The sequence below is a fragment of the Lotus japonicus genome, chromosome 2, assembly GCF_012489685.1.
Source record: "Lotus japonicus ecotype B-129 chromosome 2, LjGifu_v1.2".
In the NCBI taxonomy this organism is placed as follows: Eukaryota; Viridiplantae; Streptophyta; class Magnoliopsida; order Fabales; family Fabaceae; genus Lotus; species Lotus japonicus.
Genome location: NC_080042.1, coordinates 70996042 through 71015554, shown reverse-complemented (window position 1 = coordinate 71015554; position 19513 = coordinate 70996042). Strand labels below are relative to the sequence as shown.

Below are 19513 nucleotides of genomic sequence, written 5' to 3'. Positions count from 1 at the left end.
AAAAAAAAAGAGAAGCATAGAATCGCATTCGAAAAAAAAAGGTATTATTTGAACTAGGAAAAAGAGATATTTCCTGATGTGCATCCAAAATATATTATTGATACCAATCAATCAATCATCAATATCAATATCAATCAATATATATTAGAAAAGAAGAGCTTCTATCAAGCTGATTTAGTGACGTGTCATTCTCACGTTAATTCTTAGTGACGTGTCATTCTCACGTTAATTCTCATAAAAAAAATTTCACGTGTCATTCTCAGGTTAATTCTCATAAAAAATATCTTTTTAAATTTTAGATTTGATTAGGATTTAGGTTGTTTATTTCTTGATTTTATCTAAATTTATTTTTGATTTATTTTTATAGTATTAATTAATTTTTATGGTATTTTTATTGAATTTTCGGATTTTTAATTAATTCAGGATTTTATGAGTTTTTATTGTGATTTGCTAGATTTTGATAGTTTTTATCTATATTTATTTAGTGCCTTTTTTAAATTTTAGATTTGATTAGGATTTAGGTTGTTTATTTCATGATTTTATCTTAATTTATCTTATTATTTATTTTTAGAGTATTAATTAATTTTTATGGTATTTTTGTTGAATTTTCGGATTTTTAATTAATTCAGGATTTTATGAGTTTTTATTGTGATTTGCTAGATTTTTGTAGTTTTTATCTATCTTTATTTATTACCTTTTTAAATTTTAGATTTGATTAGGATTTAGGTTGTTTATTTCTTGATTTTATCTTAAAATCCTTAATTAAATAAAAATCAAAAAATTCAATAAAAATAACATAAAATTTAATTAATACTCTAAAAATAAACTTTTTCTTCACCTAAAATTTATTTCTATAACAAACCTTGAAACCGATTTTTTAAAGGTAATTTTAAATCTGATAAATTTTTCATAAAATTTTAAAATTTTAAAAGATTTGTCTTAATTATTTAAGATTTACCTAGATTACTCGTTACTAATACTGCATCAGTCATCTTCTTCCCTATATGCCTCTATTGTGAACCGGTTGACATGGAGGAAAAATGAGGAAGATCACTCGAGTATGCAACTTGCTTCATCTGGTGCTGATAATTGTGTAATGTGATAATTGTGTAAGTGTTTGACATAAATGTTGTTGAGTAATTAGATTATTTTCCTCATCTTCTTTTGATATATTTGTTCCAATGTCCCTTATCTGAATTTTGCAATTGAAACTAATTCATCTTCTTCCCTGGATTTTTTTTCGAAAAGAAGGAACTTGCGGTGTCTTCTTGTATGAGTCAAATCCACATCTCGCGTTTCAAGGTATTCAGTTCTCTAATCTTTCTCTTCTTGCTTTAGATTATCCATATTTATTTGGGTTCTTATTTTCTGTTTTCATTTTATTTCTTTGTTCTTTTCTGAGGAGGAGGAAGAAAATCCTAACGAGAAGAAATTATAGGAACCCAATAATTGGCAAGAGAAGAAAGAAGAATCTAAGTTCGTGTGAGTGGTGAGTTTCTGATTCAGGTTCGATGTGAGAATTTTTTATAAGTTTTTCCCCTTCTAGATTGTGATTACTTCATTGGTGAGATTCATGCTAGATTGTGGAGACCCCCAAGTTACAGATGCTCGGAGCTGCTTGCTGATTTTCGGGGCTTCAACTCAGATATTCGGTATCAAAGATCTCTTTTATGTTTAATCATTCATTATATTCCTTTTCAAGTTGGTTATGATGCATGAAGGCTAATTAATTGATGTTCCTTCTCTTTTGAGTTAACTTGCTAGCCGAGATAAGATGAGAACGCTTAAATGATGAAATTCAAATCCTTTATTCATTAGATTTCTGTTTCATTGAAAAGTTGAACTTAGTTGTTATTGTTTATGCTTATTTTCTTATAAGTTTTTCTTTTCATTTGTGTATCAGGTTTTTCTTCATTGTTATGAGATAATTATGCTTCATTCCATGAGCCTGTCTCCTCAATGGCGGTTGCTTTGCATTAAGGAAGTTGAGTCTGGTCAAGTATTGTGATAATTTTTAAATGATATCATCATCATTGTCCTTAGGTTGGATCTTTGGTCTGCAAACTTTATTTTTCTGGTGAAAGAAAGTTTTGGGGGAATGGAGGATTGATCTCATCTCAAAGTCCAAAGAAAAGTTGTTATGGTATTTGTAGTGAGTAGTTTCTTTTAGATGTAGAATATATAAGGTTCTGTATCATATTTTATATTTAATCTAGGCTTTTTGATTTAAAGACAAATTTTCAGTGAATTGTGTTTTTGTGTCAGAATAACTTTGCTCTTTTCTTCCAAGTTTATTAGTCGGTGATGCATCATAATATTAGGACAATCTAACTATTAAATGGTAGCTTAATGGTGTATATTATTTGACTTGAAAGTAGGGCGGAGGCATGAATTTTAGAAAGGGGGGACTAAGATATAAAGGAACATAATTTGCAAGAAAATTTCAATTTTTATCAAATAAAGAATGTGCAAAACAAAAAACATAAACAAAATAAGAATGAAGTAGTACCCAACCTAAGAAAAAACTCCTTTGTTGAAGGCCAAAACTTAAAGGGGACATTTTACAAACAGTTGGTGTGCATAATTTAATAACTTTTTTTACAAGCAAAACACAAGAACCACAAATTTAATCTCATATAATCACACCGATTAACATGGTTATAAAACTGGACCGTTGATCAAATCGGTGAGGGAATTGGTTCACCATTCATTAGATCAATCGTAGTTGAATCGTGGTATGACCGGTATAGCCGCTATAAATTAAATATATCATTTAAAAAAATTATATGGTAGATTACAAAAATTGATATTAAATAATTACCAAATTTTAATTGAGAAGTTAAATTTATATTTACCTTAAATATCACAGATTCAAATTGATTTCAAATAGTTTTAGAGAATTGTTTAAAAATTAACACAAAAAAATGCTATCAAATGCTTCGTATAAGTTAAAACTATTTTTTTATATTTTTTATTACTATGTTGGAAAGAGGTGCAACTCTAATGTCAAAAAAAGTGTAGCCCAGTAGCTTTCACGTCTAATAAAAAAGGCCCATGTGTAACAAGACCCTAATATCTATTTCTAATTTCAATTGTTAGTGGATAACACAGAGGTTCAAAAGAATGTCTACTGAATCTGAAAGAGAAACGCAAACAACTTAGAGATCACCCCTTCCTCTCAGCTCAACCTTCCCCTCCCTCCTCTCCTTCTCAAGTCTCACGTTGCTTCAATTTTTTTTCTTGAGACATTCCTAAAATTCATGTGAGCATGGACAAGTCACCCATGTACCTCCGCCACTGCTTGAAAGTGAATTATGTCATGGGAAATCTCTCTTCACTTCCATGTATGTAATTTATGGCTTATGCTCCATAAATTAATCTCAGTGTAACATTTAAAATTATGTGTCGTACGACGACTAGAGAACTATTAATATATTCGCATACAAATAATTCCATGTTAAAACTAACATAAAAATTAATTTTAATATCATTTCAATACTTTTTTAGTTTTTAAAACCAACTTTAGATGTAAATATAATTAACTGTTTGATAATTCGATGATAAAAATATTTGTGCAGAGATTAGAAAATATTAGTACATATATAATTTATATTTATTTATGTTTAAAGAATTAAAAGTTCATACAAGGGGAACAAGCATGAAAAATTTAATAGAGAAATAAGTTTTGATATAATTTCTATACTATATAACACAATATCATGTTTTTATTTTTGGGCAACTCTCAATTTGATGATAAATTTATTTTGTGGAGATTAGAAAACATTAGTACATATATAATTTATATTTATTTATGTTTAAAGAATTAAAAGTTCATAGGAGGGGAACGAGCATAGAGAAATAAGTTTTGATATAATTTCTATGCAACATCTGGAAGCCAAAATAAGTCTTAATAATAGTTTATCTTTTTGACCACTTTATATCAGTTAATTCAGTATATGCTTACAAAGCACTAGAATTAAGTGTATGAATTTATGCTCTTTAAATATCTACATCTTTATTATGATTGTTCTTACATTCTTAGTATCTTACATTTTTTATAATTTAAAATATTGATTGATGTTTCAAATAGAATAGACATATTCCCCGTGCAACGCGCGGGTAAAAAACACTAGTAATAAAAATTTAAATAAATGGATTCCCTTTAGATTTAAAAAATTTCAATGATTTTAAATAAAACAGTTTTTCCTTTCAAAAAAATTAAAAAAAAATTATCAGCTCATAAATTTATTTGAAATAAACCAATGTGTGGAAATTCATTAATTATTATTTGAATCAATTTATCATAATAGTTTAGGCTCCAAATTTGTGTGGAACCAATTTTTGTAGAGTTGATGGAGAAGATGACACGTAAAAAAGAGAAGCATAGAATTGGTACTTAGAACAATATACTTTTTTTTATTTACTTTAAATTAAGAGTTTAATGGATATTCAATGTGAGCGGAATTTACTTTGACATCCAATCATTTGATGCCACATAACTATTGATTATGATTCACCTATTATTGATATGCAAACAAATAAAAAATTTATTTGTAAAATGGGGAAGCGAAAATATTTAAGATAATTGTGAGAGAAAGTAAAATTGAAATTTATAATATAAAATATGTTTAAATATCCTGATAAAACTTATAGATATCGTTTATTTTTAAACTTAACTTATTCATGTCGTGAATCATATCATTCTGTTGTGAAGATATATTTTAAAGATAGGGTAAATGGTCACATTGGTCCCTGAATGTTCGCACCGACTTAGAATCGTCCCTGGATGAATTTTATTAGGCTCGCGGTCCCCAGATGTGGCAAAAAATAGTCATATTAGTCCCTGACGTTAAAATCCCCTAACGTCCGTTAACCCAATTAATAAAAGTCAACATTATCTTTCTAATTTTCTTTCACTTTGGTCCCTTTCTTCTTTCTTCCACCCTCTTCACCCCCTGCTTCCATCATTTTCACCAAAACCCACCCCCCATCTGCTTCAGAAACCCAGAACGTAAACCCACAATCTTCACCTCCTTCATCTTCATCTTGTTCATCTTCACTTTATTCATCTTCATCCCCTTCTTCCATCATCTTCACCAAAAACTCCTCCCCTTCTTCATCAACCCATTCCCTTCTTTTTTTCTTTTTTTTCATATCATCATCATCAACACTCTTCTTCTCCTTCTTCAACCAACCATGTCCAAACCTTCTCTCCCAGATTTAACACAAACCCAACTCAGATTTAACACCAAATTTACCTTGGTGAAGTGTATTGCCAAGTCTTGTTGATTCCTGAAAGTGAGGTGAGGTTTATTTATGATTTATGAACATCTGATCTTTACTTTTGTTCTGTTTGGGTTGGGAGAAATTTTTGAGAAAGAAAGATATCTCTAAGCTTCTGAGATTGTCATGTCTCCAGATACCATGCTAGAGAAAGGTGAAAGTGAAGTGGATAAGCAATTTCTTTATTAAGATTGAAAGTGAAAGGAAATAGGCTTATTAAATGAAGTGTCTTTATTAGATGATTTTAATTTTGATTGTATTTGAACTTGGCCACTTGATTACAGCAAGTGGAGAAAAACTTAGGGGAAGGGGACACTGATGCTGATGGTGAAGAGGATACTGAAGCTATGGTGAAGTCAACAACACCTCACATGTTCTGCAAGACTCTGACAGCTTCAGACACTAGCACTCATGGTGGATTCTCTGTGCCTCGTCGAGCTGCTGAAGATTGCTTTCCTCCCCTGGTAATTACGAAATATGGCATGATGGGGGTGGGTTTTGGTGAATATGATGGAAGCAGGGGGTGAAGAGGGTGGAAGAAAGAAGAAAGGGACCAAAGTGAAAGAAAATTAGAAAGATAATGTTGACTTTTATTAATTGGGTTAACGGACGTTTGGGGATTTTAACGTCAGGGACTAATATGACTATTTTTTGCCACATTTGGGGACCGCGAGCCTAATAAAATTCATCCAGGGACGATTCTGAAGTCGGTGCGAACATCTAGGGACCAATGTGACCATTTACCCTTTAAAGATAACATATATTCACTTCTACCAAACTTTCAAACCATAAACACGTTTTTATTCCTCCATTAATATGATCTGATCTGAGGAATATAATTGTGTTCTGCAATGGGGCAAGGAGAAGTGAGTAACAGTTGGTCAGATATCCCACAGGACTTATTGGAGGAGATTGTACGGAAGTTAACCTTAGTGGATTACCTCAATTGTCGACGAGTATGTCAGTCATGGCGGCGCATAGTTAAAGATGCTGTCGCAACCAAGGGAACATGTCCCCCTGCTCGTCAATTCCCATTCCTGATGTTGCTTCCTCCTAATTTTCAGAACAAAAATCCTGTCACTACTCTTTTAGACATCACACAAGAAAACAACACCTCTTACACCATCCCAATCCCTCAAACGTGGAGGGGTTGTTTTGATTTTGATAGGGTCTTTTCAGTGCAAGGATGGGTGGTGTTCCAGAAAATCTATTATAAGGAAAACTGGAATTATGATTTGCTTCTGTTTTGCAATCCAGTGTCTGGTGAACGGTTTGAGCTCCCACATTTGCCACTGTTTCAGGGTCAGGATTTTACTCATAAAATTTATGTTAAACCAGTGTTCTCTACAGCACCACCAAATTCCTCAGACTTTGTTGTGGTGCTTTGTGCTATTTTATACCTACCGCAAGAAGATCGATGGAGGCATCAGTTAGCTTTTTACAAGGTGACCGACAAGAAGTGGGCTCTAATTCCAACCGATCAATCTCAAAGATTTTCTGAGTTTGTAATTCTTGATAGGAAATTATATGCTATGAGTATGCTTTTATATAAATCAGGTTGTGTTACTGTTTTTAATCTCACAGACTCCAATAACATTACATTTGAGAAGCTGGAACCAGAACGAATTCAACCTGTCCTCTCCCGTACATGCATGTTGGCAAGAGATGGGGATGAGATCTTGCTAGTTGTTCCTGATAGTAGGATAATACGTGAGATAACAGGATTTTGTGTGTTTAAACTTGACATGATGTGTGGCGGCTCCAGATGGATAGAGGTTGATGACTTGGGTGACCTTGTTTTGCTAATGGATTCTGCTGGAATTCAAGTTATATCTGCTAAGGATATTAATCTTCCTAGAAAGTTGAGTGAAGGCAATTGTATTATCTTTTATAGTGTGGAGCGTGATCTTAAGGTATTCTCTTTAAAGGATAAGAGAATTAGAAAATTTCCTCTCTCACAAGTCTCTGGTGATCGAAGTTTGTGGCTCATGCCTAGTCTTTGGTAGAAAAACAAGGGTTGTATTTATTTTCAATGCATGGCTCATTAATTGTTTTTGTTATTTTAGATTTTGTTAATTTTGTTTTGCACTCTATTAATAATTTAATATTAGTCAATTTGTATCTTTGGTTAGCTGCTGCTGCATATTATGGTCTGATCAGATTATGGTTTAGGTAAAATAGAAATTACTCAAAAGGATGAACTTAATATTATCTTAACACCCTCATTCCTGATAAAAGGTCCTTGCTGCAACAAATTGAAAAAGCTAAAGAAAACATTATATTAATTAGGAACCAGGTGTAGCGGTGCAACCAGATACAACAAGGTACTGAGGTGCGATAATTTATTGGTGGAATAGATGTTGCTGCTACAAGGGCTATAGAGGTCAATCTTGGTGCTGAATATGCTGAATCTACTGCAGTTAAGTTGGGTCTATAAGTTGTTGTCCAGAATGGCTTTTCATATGTGATTGTGGAGTCAAACTGCAAACGTGTGATAGACCAAACTATTCTTACTGTGGGTAGAGCTGCAATATATTAGAGCTTTAGCTTGTCCTTTTCATTTTATTTCTTTTGTCCATATGGATAGGGAGGCTAACATTGCTGTTCATGAGTTATCTATGTTTTCACTACACCACGAAAAGGATTAAGTAGCGGCCTAAAGGTAGCTGTTTTAAAAGAACCACTACCTTATCACGTTTTTTTTATTAATTCGTGTGGAGGAGGCTAAAGTAGTGGTTAAAAAAACAACCACAACCTTTAAGCAAGCATAGGTAGTGGGCTAAGTAATTTCCTTGGTAAATTAAGATAATTTATAGCTTGATTTTGCCCCTGCTTGTATCCAACATTGTGTTTTTCACGTATTGCTCTTTGGTGATCTTTCTCTACACACAAACTAAGCAAATCTTTTGTGCAAGTTACAGCTTCTTCAAACCTCTCTATTTGAATTATGATACTTGTACGATGCAAAACTTGGTTGAGGATTGTCTTTCAACATAGCAGAAAAGACTCCATAGTAGACACGCAACTCATAATTAAATTAATCACGAAATGAGGAAACCCATTTTAAGAAGAACACCATGCAAGAAGAGTCACTCAACTCTATCATATACATTTGACATATTTAATTTCAAAGTCATCATGACATTCCGGTCAAAATTCTCTTTATTTTTTTAGAAAGCAGAAATATTTATTAATTAATAAAGGTCTTTAGCATGTTTCTCAATGAGAAAAGTCAAACACGGTTGATCTAGATGATACAAATCAGATCAGGAAAAATAATTTTTAACATCTTAGCAATGATCTTAGTTATACTCTTGAAAATCATATTGCAAAGGCTTGGCAAAAAATGAGTAGCATGCACAAGTGCCTTAATCTTTAAAGGTGCTTGTTGTGGTACCTTAAGCCAGACTAAGGTGTGGTACCCAAAATGAGTCGGTTCACCAATAAAGACCCATGTACCGGTTAAAATGTTGATTGTGTTCTATCGTAGTAATATGCAGCGTTCCATTCTTAGGGACGTGAGATTTGAAAGTTGTATTTTCTGAGCTTTGTGCATCATTTCGTTGCTCTAGTACTTTTTTGGTTCAGTGTGGTCACTATCCTACTCTGAGGATATCACTGGAGGGTCTATCATACTCGTTAGAGAACTTGACTATGGGCTACAGTGTACAGGCTCTCAAAGAGTGGGTAACCAGGTCAATGGCTGATCAAACTAGGCTAAATTCACTAAGACCTAATGTGAGTATGCCAATTCCTCTGCTGAATGGTAGTTCTTGTGTTGGGCCAAGTTGGGCGGTAATTGATGGCCCACAAGTGGATACCTCTCTCCTTTTTGAGCCCAAGTTCTCTTTGTTTGTTGATTTGGGCCGTGTAAAAGTTGTCCCTCATAAGCATCAGGTTAAAACCTTGACTCTAAGTGATAATAATGTGGAAATGCAAAAAGAATTATTGTATGGTGGGTCCCCCTTCTCTCCTGTGCTGGAAATTGAGCCTGAAGCTTCTTCCTCGGGTATTGCCCCATCTCATTCGGAACCTGAAATCTTAACCAGAAATCAATGTCCTCAAGTTCGTGGAAGGGGTCGCAATAGGAGGGGTAGACCCTCGAATCCTCCCACTGTCTCTGTTCGCCGGTCCCGTTCTCAGAGGTCTTCCACCTTTGGAGTACCTTCTACTTGCAGCAACGCTCTCCCTGAAGATTCGGGGTTGTCTTCCCCCCCCCCGCCTCAATCTCCTGCGGCCAACGACGTCCCCTCCAGAGCTCGGCGGGCCCTATCTCTGGGGCTTCAGTTGGAGTGGTACTCGACTGCCCCGAATCGGTGGCACTGGTTGGCCTTTGTGAACAAATTTCTTCTCATATTCCTAAACCCTGACTTACTATCATGAAGAGGATCTGGATATCCTGGAATGTCAGGGGGATGGGAAAAGCTACTAAGAGGATGATTGTGAAACAGCAGGTTCGGCGTGCCAAGGCTGAATTAATTATTTTGCAGGAAACTAAGTTGGATGTCAACCGAAACAAGATACTGGTTACCTGGGCAGATTCGATGGGGATGGACGCTAAAATTGTGCCGGCGTTGGGTTCAGCTGGAGGGCTAGCTACTCTTTGGAAGAGATCCCTTTATAATGTCACCCAGAACTGAGAATATTTGGGGATAATTCCTGGCTAGTACCCAAAAAGATCCGCAAGCTCGTTCCTCCAAAAGTTGTGATGTTCATTTGGCAGTTAATGGAAGGTAAAATTGCTGTCAAAGAAAGCTTGATCCGAAGGGGCATTAATGTTGAGAATGAGGGGTTGTGTGATCTATGTGGGCTGGAGAGTGAATCTGCAAGTCATCTTATGCTACATTGTCAGAAGGTCTGGGGTTTGTGGACTGCAATTTTGGCCCGTGAAGAGGTACTCTTCTGCTTACCCTCCTCTATGCAAGTGCTGATGCTGGAATGGCCATCACTCCGCGGTAAATCTGATCCTCTATTGTGGGAACTTATCCCTTATTCCCTATGTTGGTCCATTTGGTTTGCACGGAATGGTTCTGTTTTCAACCAAAAGGATTTCTCTTTTGACAGTGTTTGGGATTTACATATCATGCGCTTAATGTGGTGGGTTAAGGCTTGGTGGAAGGAATGCCCGTTCTCTACTTTTGATTTCACCCAATATTTTGAAAAGGTTAGGTTAAAAGTAGTGGTTCCAAAAGTTCACATTGTTGACTGGTGTCCCCCTCCGGCTGGCTTGTTAAAGTTCAATGTTGATGGTTCTTCTAGAGCTAATCCAGGAGCAAGTGGGGTTGGGGGAGTTTTAAGGGATGAAAAGGGCATAACGCTTGGTCGCTTTTCCGTATCTGTGGGTTCATCTTGGGCTTATATTGCAGAAACTAAAGCTATTTTGAATGCCCTCCTCTTCTGCAAGTCTCATGGCTTCAAGGATATCATCATTGAAAGTGATTCAACCCTTGCTGTGGGTTGGGTGTCACTAAATTCAAATCGTCCTTGGAAGCTCCTAAATGATTTAAATTTAATTGATCTTCTCATGGTTGAAGTGGGCTGCCAAGGGGTCTCTCACATTTTTAGGGAAGCAAACTCTATTGCGGACGAGCTCGCAAAGGATGGTTGTGATCGCACTGCACCTCTGTTTGAAGTCTTTCCCCGCTGAACTGGCTGTGGTTCCAGTCCCGTGGCTGGCTTCTTGGCGTGGCCTCTTTGGTGCTTTTACTCTTGTTTCTCTTCCTTTGGTTCTTCTTGCTGCTGTCTCTCTTTTTTAGTTTTTTTGTTTCTTGTCTTTGCTTTTTAGTCTTGTGTCTCTAGCTGTTCTGTTTGTTGTTTTTTTTTTTTCGTGTTCCTTTTTTCTGTCGTTTCTGAACCTTTTGTATCTTGTTGTGCTTGCACTTCTCAGTTAATGAGTTATTTCATCTTTCTAAAAAAAAATATAAAATATGTTTAAATATCCTGATAAAACTTATATATGTCGTTTATTTTTAAACTTTAACTTTATTCATGTCGTGAATCATATCTTTCTGTTGTGAAGATATATTTTATAGATAACATGCATATATATTCACTTCTATCAAACTTTGAAACCTTAAACACGTTTTTATTCCTCCATGAATCAAGAGTTGAATGAGGCTGATCTGATATGATCTGAGGAATTGTGTTCAATGGGGCAAGGAAAAAAGAGAAACTGTTGGTCAGATATTCAACAGGAACTTTTGGAAGAGATTCTAAGAAAGCTAACCTTGGTAGATTACCTTAAGTGTCGACGAGTATGTCGGTCTTGGCGACGCATAGTTAAAGATGCTCTCGCAACAAAGGGAACATGTCCCCCTGCTCCTCAGTTCCCATTCTTGATGTTGTTTCCTTTTGTTTTTGACCGCAACAAACCCGCCACTCTTTTGGACATCACACAAGACATCCCTTACATCATCCCAACTCAACAAACTTGGAAGGGTTCTTTTTTTTTTCGATAGGGTCTTTACCGTGCAAGGCTGGTTGGTGTTCCATTATATCTATTTTGACAAAATCCAAAGTTATAATTCAATTCTGTTTTCCAATCCGATGTCTGGTGAAGAGTTTAAGCTCCCACAATATTTGCCATTGTTTCCCGGTCATCTAATTTCTGTTAAACTAGTGTTTTCTTCAGCACCACCAAGTTCCTCAGACTTTCTTGTCGTGGCTTGTGCTACCTTCCACCTACTAGAATATGGAACAATGCAGCGGTTAGCTTTTTGCAAGGTCACTCACAAGAAGTGGACTCTAATTCCAAACCATCAATGTTATGATGAGTTTATAATTCTTGATGGGAAATTATATGCTATGTATAAGTCTTCATTTCTATCAGGTTTTGTTACTATTTTTAATCTCAGAGACTCCAATATCATTTCATTTGAAAATCTGGAACTAGAGCCAATTCCAAAGGGTGAACCTTTGCCCATAGATGGGTTTCTGCACTATAACAATGAGGAATGTATGTTGGCAAAAGATGGGGATGAGATCTTGTTAGTGGTTCATGATAAAAGACCTTTGAAATTCATTGAGTAAGAAGGTTTTCGCATCTTTAAACTTGACATTTGTGGCTCTAAATGGATAGAGGTTGATGACTTGGGTGATCATGTTTTGTTAATGGATTCAGCTGGAATTCAAGTTATCTCTGCTAAGGAAATTGACCTTCCTAATAATTTGAGTGGAGGCAATTGTGTTTTATATTGCATTTCAAACTACATTCGAGTATTAAATTTGAAGGATAAGAGAACTACACATTTTCCTCTCAGTCGACATTGCTTACAAGCCTCTCATCGTCGATTTTTGTGGTTCATACCTAGTTATTGGTAGAAAAACAAGGGTGATATTTAATTCCAATACATGTCTTATTAATTGGTTTTGTTATTTTAAATTTGGCTAGCTTTCTTTTGCACTCTATTAGAAATTTGGATATGATCTTGGTTTGGTGCATGTTATTTTATGATATGGTTTAGATATGATTTGGTTTGCAGCGTTGGTCTGTTGATTTATGGTATGTACGTGTGTCTTGTTAATGTTGAATCATGCGTTAATGTTACATTACAGTTCCTATTACCTCATTTCCTAATAAAAGAATGAAATCATCACTTTCTTGCAGCAACAAATTGAAAAAACCTAAAGAAAACATTATATTAATTCTTCACAAGCCTTATCTATATTCTATACACATCTTTTGTTCCTTTCAGCATTTTAATAAGGTTGAGTAATTAGCATCCAACTTCAATATCTTTAATTTCTCTTCAAGAGTGTGTTTCTTTTTTATGGCTCTGCTCATGTTCACGAAACATTTTTAAATATAAAATGAGACGCATCTGATTCTGATCTACTTGAATTAGGCTCAAAGTCTCAAACTATGGATAGTTTGATAACTGGCTGATGACAATTGAAAGGGTACACATGAATTTTGCAAAATTAATCAACCGTAAGAATTTGTTAACAATAGTAACACAATGAAAGGAGGGAGACAAGAAGAGAGAAAGCGGAAGCTCCTATACGATTATATTACAAAATTAGGGTTACAATGGAAAGTTACAAAACAAATATAAATAGGTAAATACTAAAATGCTAAAAGACTAAATTACCCTTAAAACCTAAATTATATTAAAGTTATATTATCTAACAGAATTCACTTGATATTTTATGAAATTTGACACCTTTCGGCTACATGTTCCGCCTAGTGAAAGAAAATTTACACTACCATTCAATTATTGTGTGTCAAGTAGGACCAAACCCGCACCCGAGCAGATGTTCCAAAATCGGGTGAAACCCAAACCCAGTCAACGCGAGTTTCGCCTGTCAAATTGGTTCGGGTCTGATACCCAGAAGTTTGGGTTCCACTATCATCCCTACTTTTACCCTCACCTAAAAATAGAGTTAAGGAATCATCAACCATCAAGCACCTTTTCTTTTCTCTATGTCTAGGGCCTTGTAATTTACTGCCTTTGGTTTAGGGCTTCGTTATTTAAATAATATTATGTAAGACACGGTTTAGGGCCTTGATTATTTGAATAATATATGCCATAGCAAGGGCAAGTGTTTGAATTAGCTAGGTAACATTAGACCTTAGTAATATATGAGTGTCGATGTACGCAGTATTACAAGCATTTTGACTGTAATATTAATAGTATAATTTTATAGCAACTTTTAAGGCAAAGTATGCCCCAACAACGACGATGGGATGACAATTCCTGACGGAAAGATTTCATGGACCATTATATTCATTGGGGAAATGTTATATTTTTCCTTTGGGAGATTTTATTTAAATTAATGGCTTAAATACTCTGAAAGTCCCTGAAATTGTATTGAGTATAAAAATAAGTCCCTGAATTTTTTTTTTCTAATTTGGGATCCCTGGAAAAAAAATTAATCTAAAAGGATTCTTACTCGTGTTTCAGGCTTATGTGGCTCATTTTTTACACAATCATCATTTCCACGTGGATTTCTTTTTTATTTTTTAAATGACAAAATAAATTTAAAAATTAAAAAGAATAAAATCATTAACCTTCATCTTCATCTCCAAAAAACACATAATCTTCATCTTCTTCCTCTATCATCTTCATCATCTTCAAGCACAAAAAAGAATTTAAAAAAAAAATCAATTTCCTTATTTTTTTTATAAGCCATCACTTTCCTTCTGGAATTGAAAGAATCTAGTACACCTTGTGAGAATAAGAATCATTCGAGTGTGAAGATGCTTTAGCACCCATGGATCTTAACGGCTATCATCCAAATTAAATTATGGATTTTTCTTTCACACTGAAGCCAAAACTCCCCAGATGAAATCATATGACAGCACTTATGAATCTCCAAATCACACGTTTCCGAACTCATAAACCCTCCTATTGCATTGCTATGAATCTCCTCCACGGCGCCGATCGACGCCTCTACATATTTTGCGTCCTCCGCCTTCACCCTTCTTCGTTCTGCCCCTCCTGCTTCGAATTCTTCGACGACCCTCTCTCAGCCACCTCCTCCGCCGCGACACACTAATTCATCTTTTGTGTCAAGTGCTCCTCCCTAGATTATGCTTTCAGGGTTTCGTCTCCCCGCCATCGTCGCCGTCAATGGCACACTTTTCCACGCTCATATTTAGCCACCCCCAATCCAACCACTCCTAGATCTAGCCACAACCACTCAACCACACCCAGATCGAGCCCACGATTGAAACCCAGATGAGCAATGGTGAGAAGAAGAAAGAAGAAGAAGAACGCAAGAGAGGGTTGTGATGTAGGAAATGATGTGTAATTAAAATAATAATTAAAAATTTCACCTAAGCATTAAAAATAAAAATAAAAATCCACATAGAAATGATGATTGTGTAAAAAATGAGCCACATAAGCATGAAACACGGGTAGGAACCCTTTTAGATTAATTTTTTTTTTTCCCAGGGATCCCAGATCGGGGAAAAAATTTTCAGGAACCTCCAGAGTATTTAAGCCTAAATTAAATGAGTTTTATTTAAATGATAAAATACATTTATTTATTTTTAGAAAATATTTTGGGCATTTATGGTGGTGATAGTCGATCACCATGGAGGGAAAAGAGAATAGGGTTTTCAAATTGAAAAATAAAAGTCAATTTGAGAGTTATTGCTAATGCGAGTGAATCATGAGATTTCCTCATTGACTTTATTAATGAGGAGACTTGATTTTAAATGTAAAGATTTTGTAAGGGTTATTTTAAAAATATATCCCTCTCATTTAAGTCCTTAGAAGTTAAAATTTTGACAACTCCTAAAAATAAGGTTTTACTTGATTGTTAATGGGTGCGAGAGGTCTTGAGTTTGGTTCTCGGGGAATGCCCCTTTTATTTTTTATTGTTCTTTTATTGTTTTTTTCAGGTGGTATGATGAATGTCAGTTGAAGTTGATATTATAACTAATACAATTTAGACACATTAAATCCATGCTTACATAAATTTCAAAAATATATCCATGCTTGCATAAACAAAAGAGTTTAAAAAAATACAAACCAAACAAAACGAAAATAAAGAAGAATGCAGGTCAATTTAATTCATAGAACGGGTCAAGCCCAAATACATCAGGAAATAGGACTTTTGAAGGAAAAAAAAAAGCAGTAAGACAGAGTAGCTCAAACCCTAAAAAAGGAGCTCTCCTAGAAATCTCAATCCACTAAAGAATATACAGAATTATCAATATACAGAAAAAGAAATATCTATTCATTCATTGCACTCTATAATGTAAGTAACCAATATACGAATGTCACTAAATCTGGGGGCCATTACCATTGGCCGATGGAACTGGTCCATGGGGTTCTGGCAGGGCCGGTCCCGACATTTCGGAGGCTCTGGGCAAATAATAAAAATGGACCCCTAATAATTTTAACGTTCAGAATCATTATGTTAGTTTTTTTGGCTAACGTACACAGTTACTAACCACTAGACCAGCTCAAGTCATTAATAACATCTTGAACATTAATTATTATAACTAATTTTTTTTTTGAGATTTGCATAAGGGAGATATAAGTATTTACCCAAGAACAAACTCCCTATATTTAACATATATCAAATCAATAAGATTGACTTTCTAGTAGAACTTTCTAGGCATTAAGGGAAGTGTAGGTTAAACACGGCAATATCCCCCTTCAAAGCTAAGTTAAGAAAGGATATAATCACCAGTGTTATCAAATCGCGATTGCGCACCATTGCGGCGAGGCCAAGTTAAGAAAGGATATAATCACCAGCCATTACTCTCACACACATCATAAAATCAATCCTTCCACTAGGGTGACCTCATCGGAAGTGCTATTGTTAGGTCATATTCATTCTCTTTTAAAAATCTCATCAATATATACTTGGAGTTTTTAACAGCCAGGGGAAGTGCTAAACCAATAAGATCAATAAATGCAGGCCCAAAGAGACATTCTTCTGTTTGTGGTCATAAACACACGAAATATTATAACTAAATTTTATTTTAGAGAAAAGTTTAATGAGAATTTTTTTTTGGGCCTCTTCTTTTTGGAGGCCCTGGGCTGTGGGCCTGCTTGCACAGGCCCAAGGCCGGCCCTGGGTTCTGGCCCTGGGCCTTGCGGCACTGGCCCATTCGCTTGCATCGGCCCATTCACTTGAGGATGAGGAGGGCCTTGCATATTTTTCTCAGCATCATCCATGATGTCAAGTGGTGGCAGCTGTGCTTGAACTTGGGCGGCAACCATAGCGATCAAGTTTCGTGCCAACTCGAAGTGTGTAAATATGATGGTAGATAAGGGCCTGTAGAACCATGGCTACAGCATTTCAGGCTTCAAGAACAAATGGACTGTCATTTCTGAGACCAATGTCCAAAGTCGCAACCATTTGAAAGAACGCTCCATCTAAACGATTCATGGCAGTTGCCAGTTATGTTCCTGAATAGCCTATACTCTTCATTGCCATCTTCAACCAAACTTGCGTCTTGCAAGGTCTGCAACACATTCTATTCAAGATAAAATCATTATCAGATGATCTAAAAGAGGCAAATTTAACGAACAAATCAATTCTTGCATTAGAAATTCGCTCAACTATGTATGATTTCATAACCTAATTCGTATAATTCATAAAGAAACGAAACTATCGAAGTCTTAACAATCTTAATCGAATTTACCTCATTGTTGATTCTGGCGTGCACTTCTACACCGCCATTGTTACCGGCACCTCCCACTCCCTCGTTGAATCCTTCAACATTTTCAGCCATTGAAACACGATATCAATTTCTTTTAGAACTGGTTTTCAGAAACTGTGTGTAATCGGAGATGAAACGCAGTTCAGACTTCACCGGAAGCTGTGGTGCTTTATAACCGGATTCATTCCTCTCAATTGGGCTTTGTAATTGTTGCGGCCCAGATGCAATTGGGCTTTCAACCTTTTTTCTTTGACATTGAGTGTTTAATTTAACACCCCCTACCCTTTAAAATGAAAACAAAAAAACTTAATTGGAAAAAATAGATATTTAGGATTAGCCATTAATAGTTATCTTTTGTTGATTAATTGTACTATTCCAATTAAGAATTGTATTTCATTGGATGTAGTAAGATTCACACGGAGTATGTGAGAAATTGATTTTGTAATCAATAAAGTTCAGAAGAAAGAAATCATCCGATAAAAACATTTATGGGTAATTAAAAGTGACTTGTGTTTTGGCTCTTACATATTTGAAGATTTGTTAATGAGATCGGGGTACATATCATATTTATCAAGTTAGACATTATTATTGCTTTATTTTGTTTGAAAGCTAACTTGAAACAAGAGTAGCTGAATGGTGTGTCAATGCGATTTAATAAATTAATATGACACGCACTTAGACAATTTGGGAATCAGAAATGGAATGGTGTTTAGAGGGGAGAGTGTTTGCTGGACTTCTGCATTGGAATTGGTAGGATGGAGGTCATGTCAAACATGAAAGGGTTTGGCTATTCTTTTTTTTAGTGGACAACAACCTCGATGCTGTGTGTGCTCTATGTAATCTGGTTTGCCTGGTTGTGGAGGTGGTATAGGAATTGGTTGCAGATGTCATTTCTATTTTGTTCTATATTGTCATCGTGTTGGTGTGGTTTGCTGAGGGTCTACTAGTTGCGTTCCTTTTATTGGGATTGGCCTTGATTGTTGGGTTGTAATTTTCGCGGGGCCGGCTGTTGTGTGTTGGTGTCATTCTTTTACTGTGTTTTGGTGGTTACCCTTGCTTTATGCATGATTAGTCTTCTAGATTGATGGTTTTGTTTTTTGGCTGTGGTCTTTTGGCTATATCTTTTTTTCTCTCTCTTTGTATTTTGGTTTAGCACTCCATGTGATAAGTGTGAATACAGTAATTTAGCTTATAAAAAAAAATATGAAATGCATTTTGCTATTTTTTGTACTTGATATATCATAGGGAAGGCTATTATGTTAACTCTATATTTTAGATTGAGGTACATCCAAGTTTGAGTTGGTTAGTATAAAGGAAAATTTTAATATAAAAATTCAAGTGAGTTTTACATTTTTGTAAATAGTTTAATAGATTAAGATTTAAGAAATTTTATGCATGTAGTTTCTAATTTTATTGTTTAATGTATTAATACAAAGGAAAAAATTCATTGCTTAATATATTTATTGCAAAGATCAAGTCACTTATATATATATATAATATTATTGATTATTGGATTTTTATTTAAATTTACTCCCAAATTAATTAAACATTTTTGAAAAACTACTCAAATTATATTATAAATTCTTCGTATATATTGTTAGTTTTAACATAAAAATATTTCATTTACTAGATGTAAAAATAGCTACATCCAACCAATGTACCAAAAAAAAGCTACATCCAAGTTGAAGAACCATTGGACAACAACAATTATACACGATCACATTGTGAAGAAATTGTGTTCACTTTTTCCCTTACGTAAACATTTTATTTTTTATGATCTTGATCAGAGAAAAGGGGGGGAAAGATGAATCTAGTTAGAACAGACATTGCTTGTCTCTCTCAATGAGCTTAAATACAAAAATTAACTTTCTGAGAATTACTATTATTTTTCCAGTTACTCAAACCAAAGTTATAGATTACTTGGTATTTAACTACTAAAAGGGTGGGGTGAAATGTATATTTTAGAAAAGAATAATAAAGTTTTTGAAAAAAAAAAAAAAAGAGAAGAAAGGAATTGCCCCTACCGAGTAATTTCTAAATGTGCAAAATTTAGAATTTTCTCAGCCATTCAATACAGCAATCATACGAGCCCTTGTGCTGAATTCC

At 34.9% G+C, this 19513-nt stretch overlaps 1 protein-coding gene across 1 annotated transcript; it reads left to right on the top strand.

The window, feature by feature from the left end:
* Positions 1-5009: 5009 nt before the first annotated feature.
* Positions 5010-7300, top strand: LOC130735627 (uncharacterized). The gene is made up of 2 exons (XM_057587554.1): positions 5010-5303; positions 5568-7300. Exon 2 carries the CDS (start codon positions 6135-6137, stop codon positions 7287-7289), a length of 1155 nt encoding a protein of 384 aa, XP_057443537.1. The 5' UTR covers positions 5010-5303; positions 5568-6134; the 3' UTR covers positions 7290-7300.
* Positions 7301-19513: the final 12213 nt, after the last annotated feature.

What these genes read in the sequence shown, in the direction of transcription:
- LOC130735627 (XM_057587554.1), top strand. Translation starts at nt 6,135, where the DNA reads ATGGGGCAAGGAGAAGTGAGTAACAGTTGGTCAGATATCCCACAGGAC.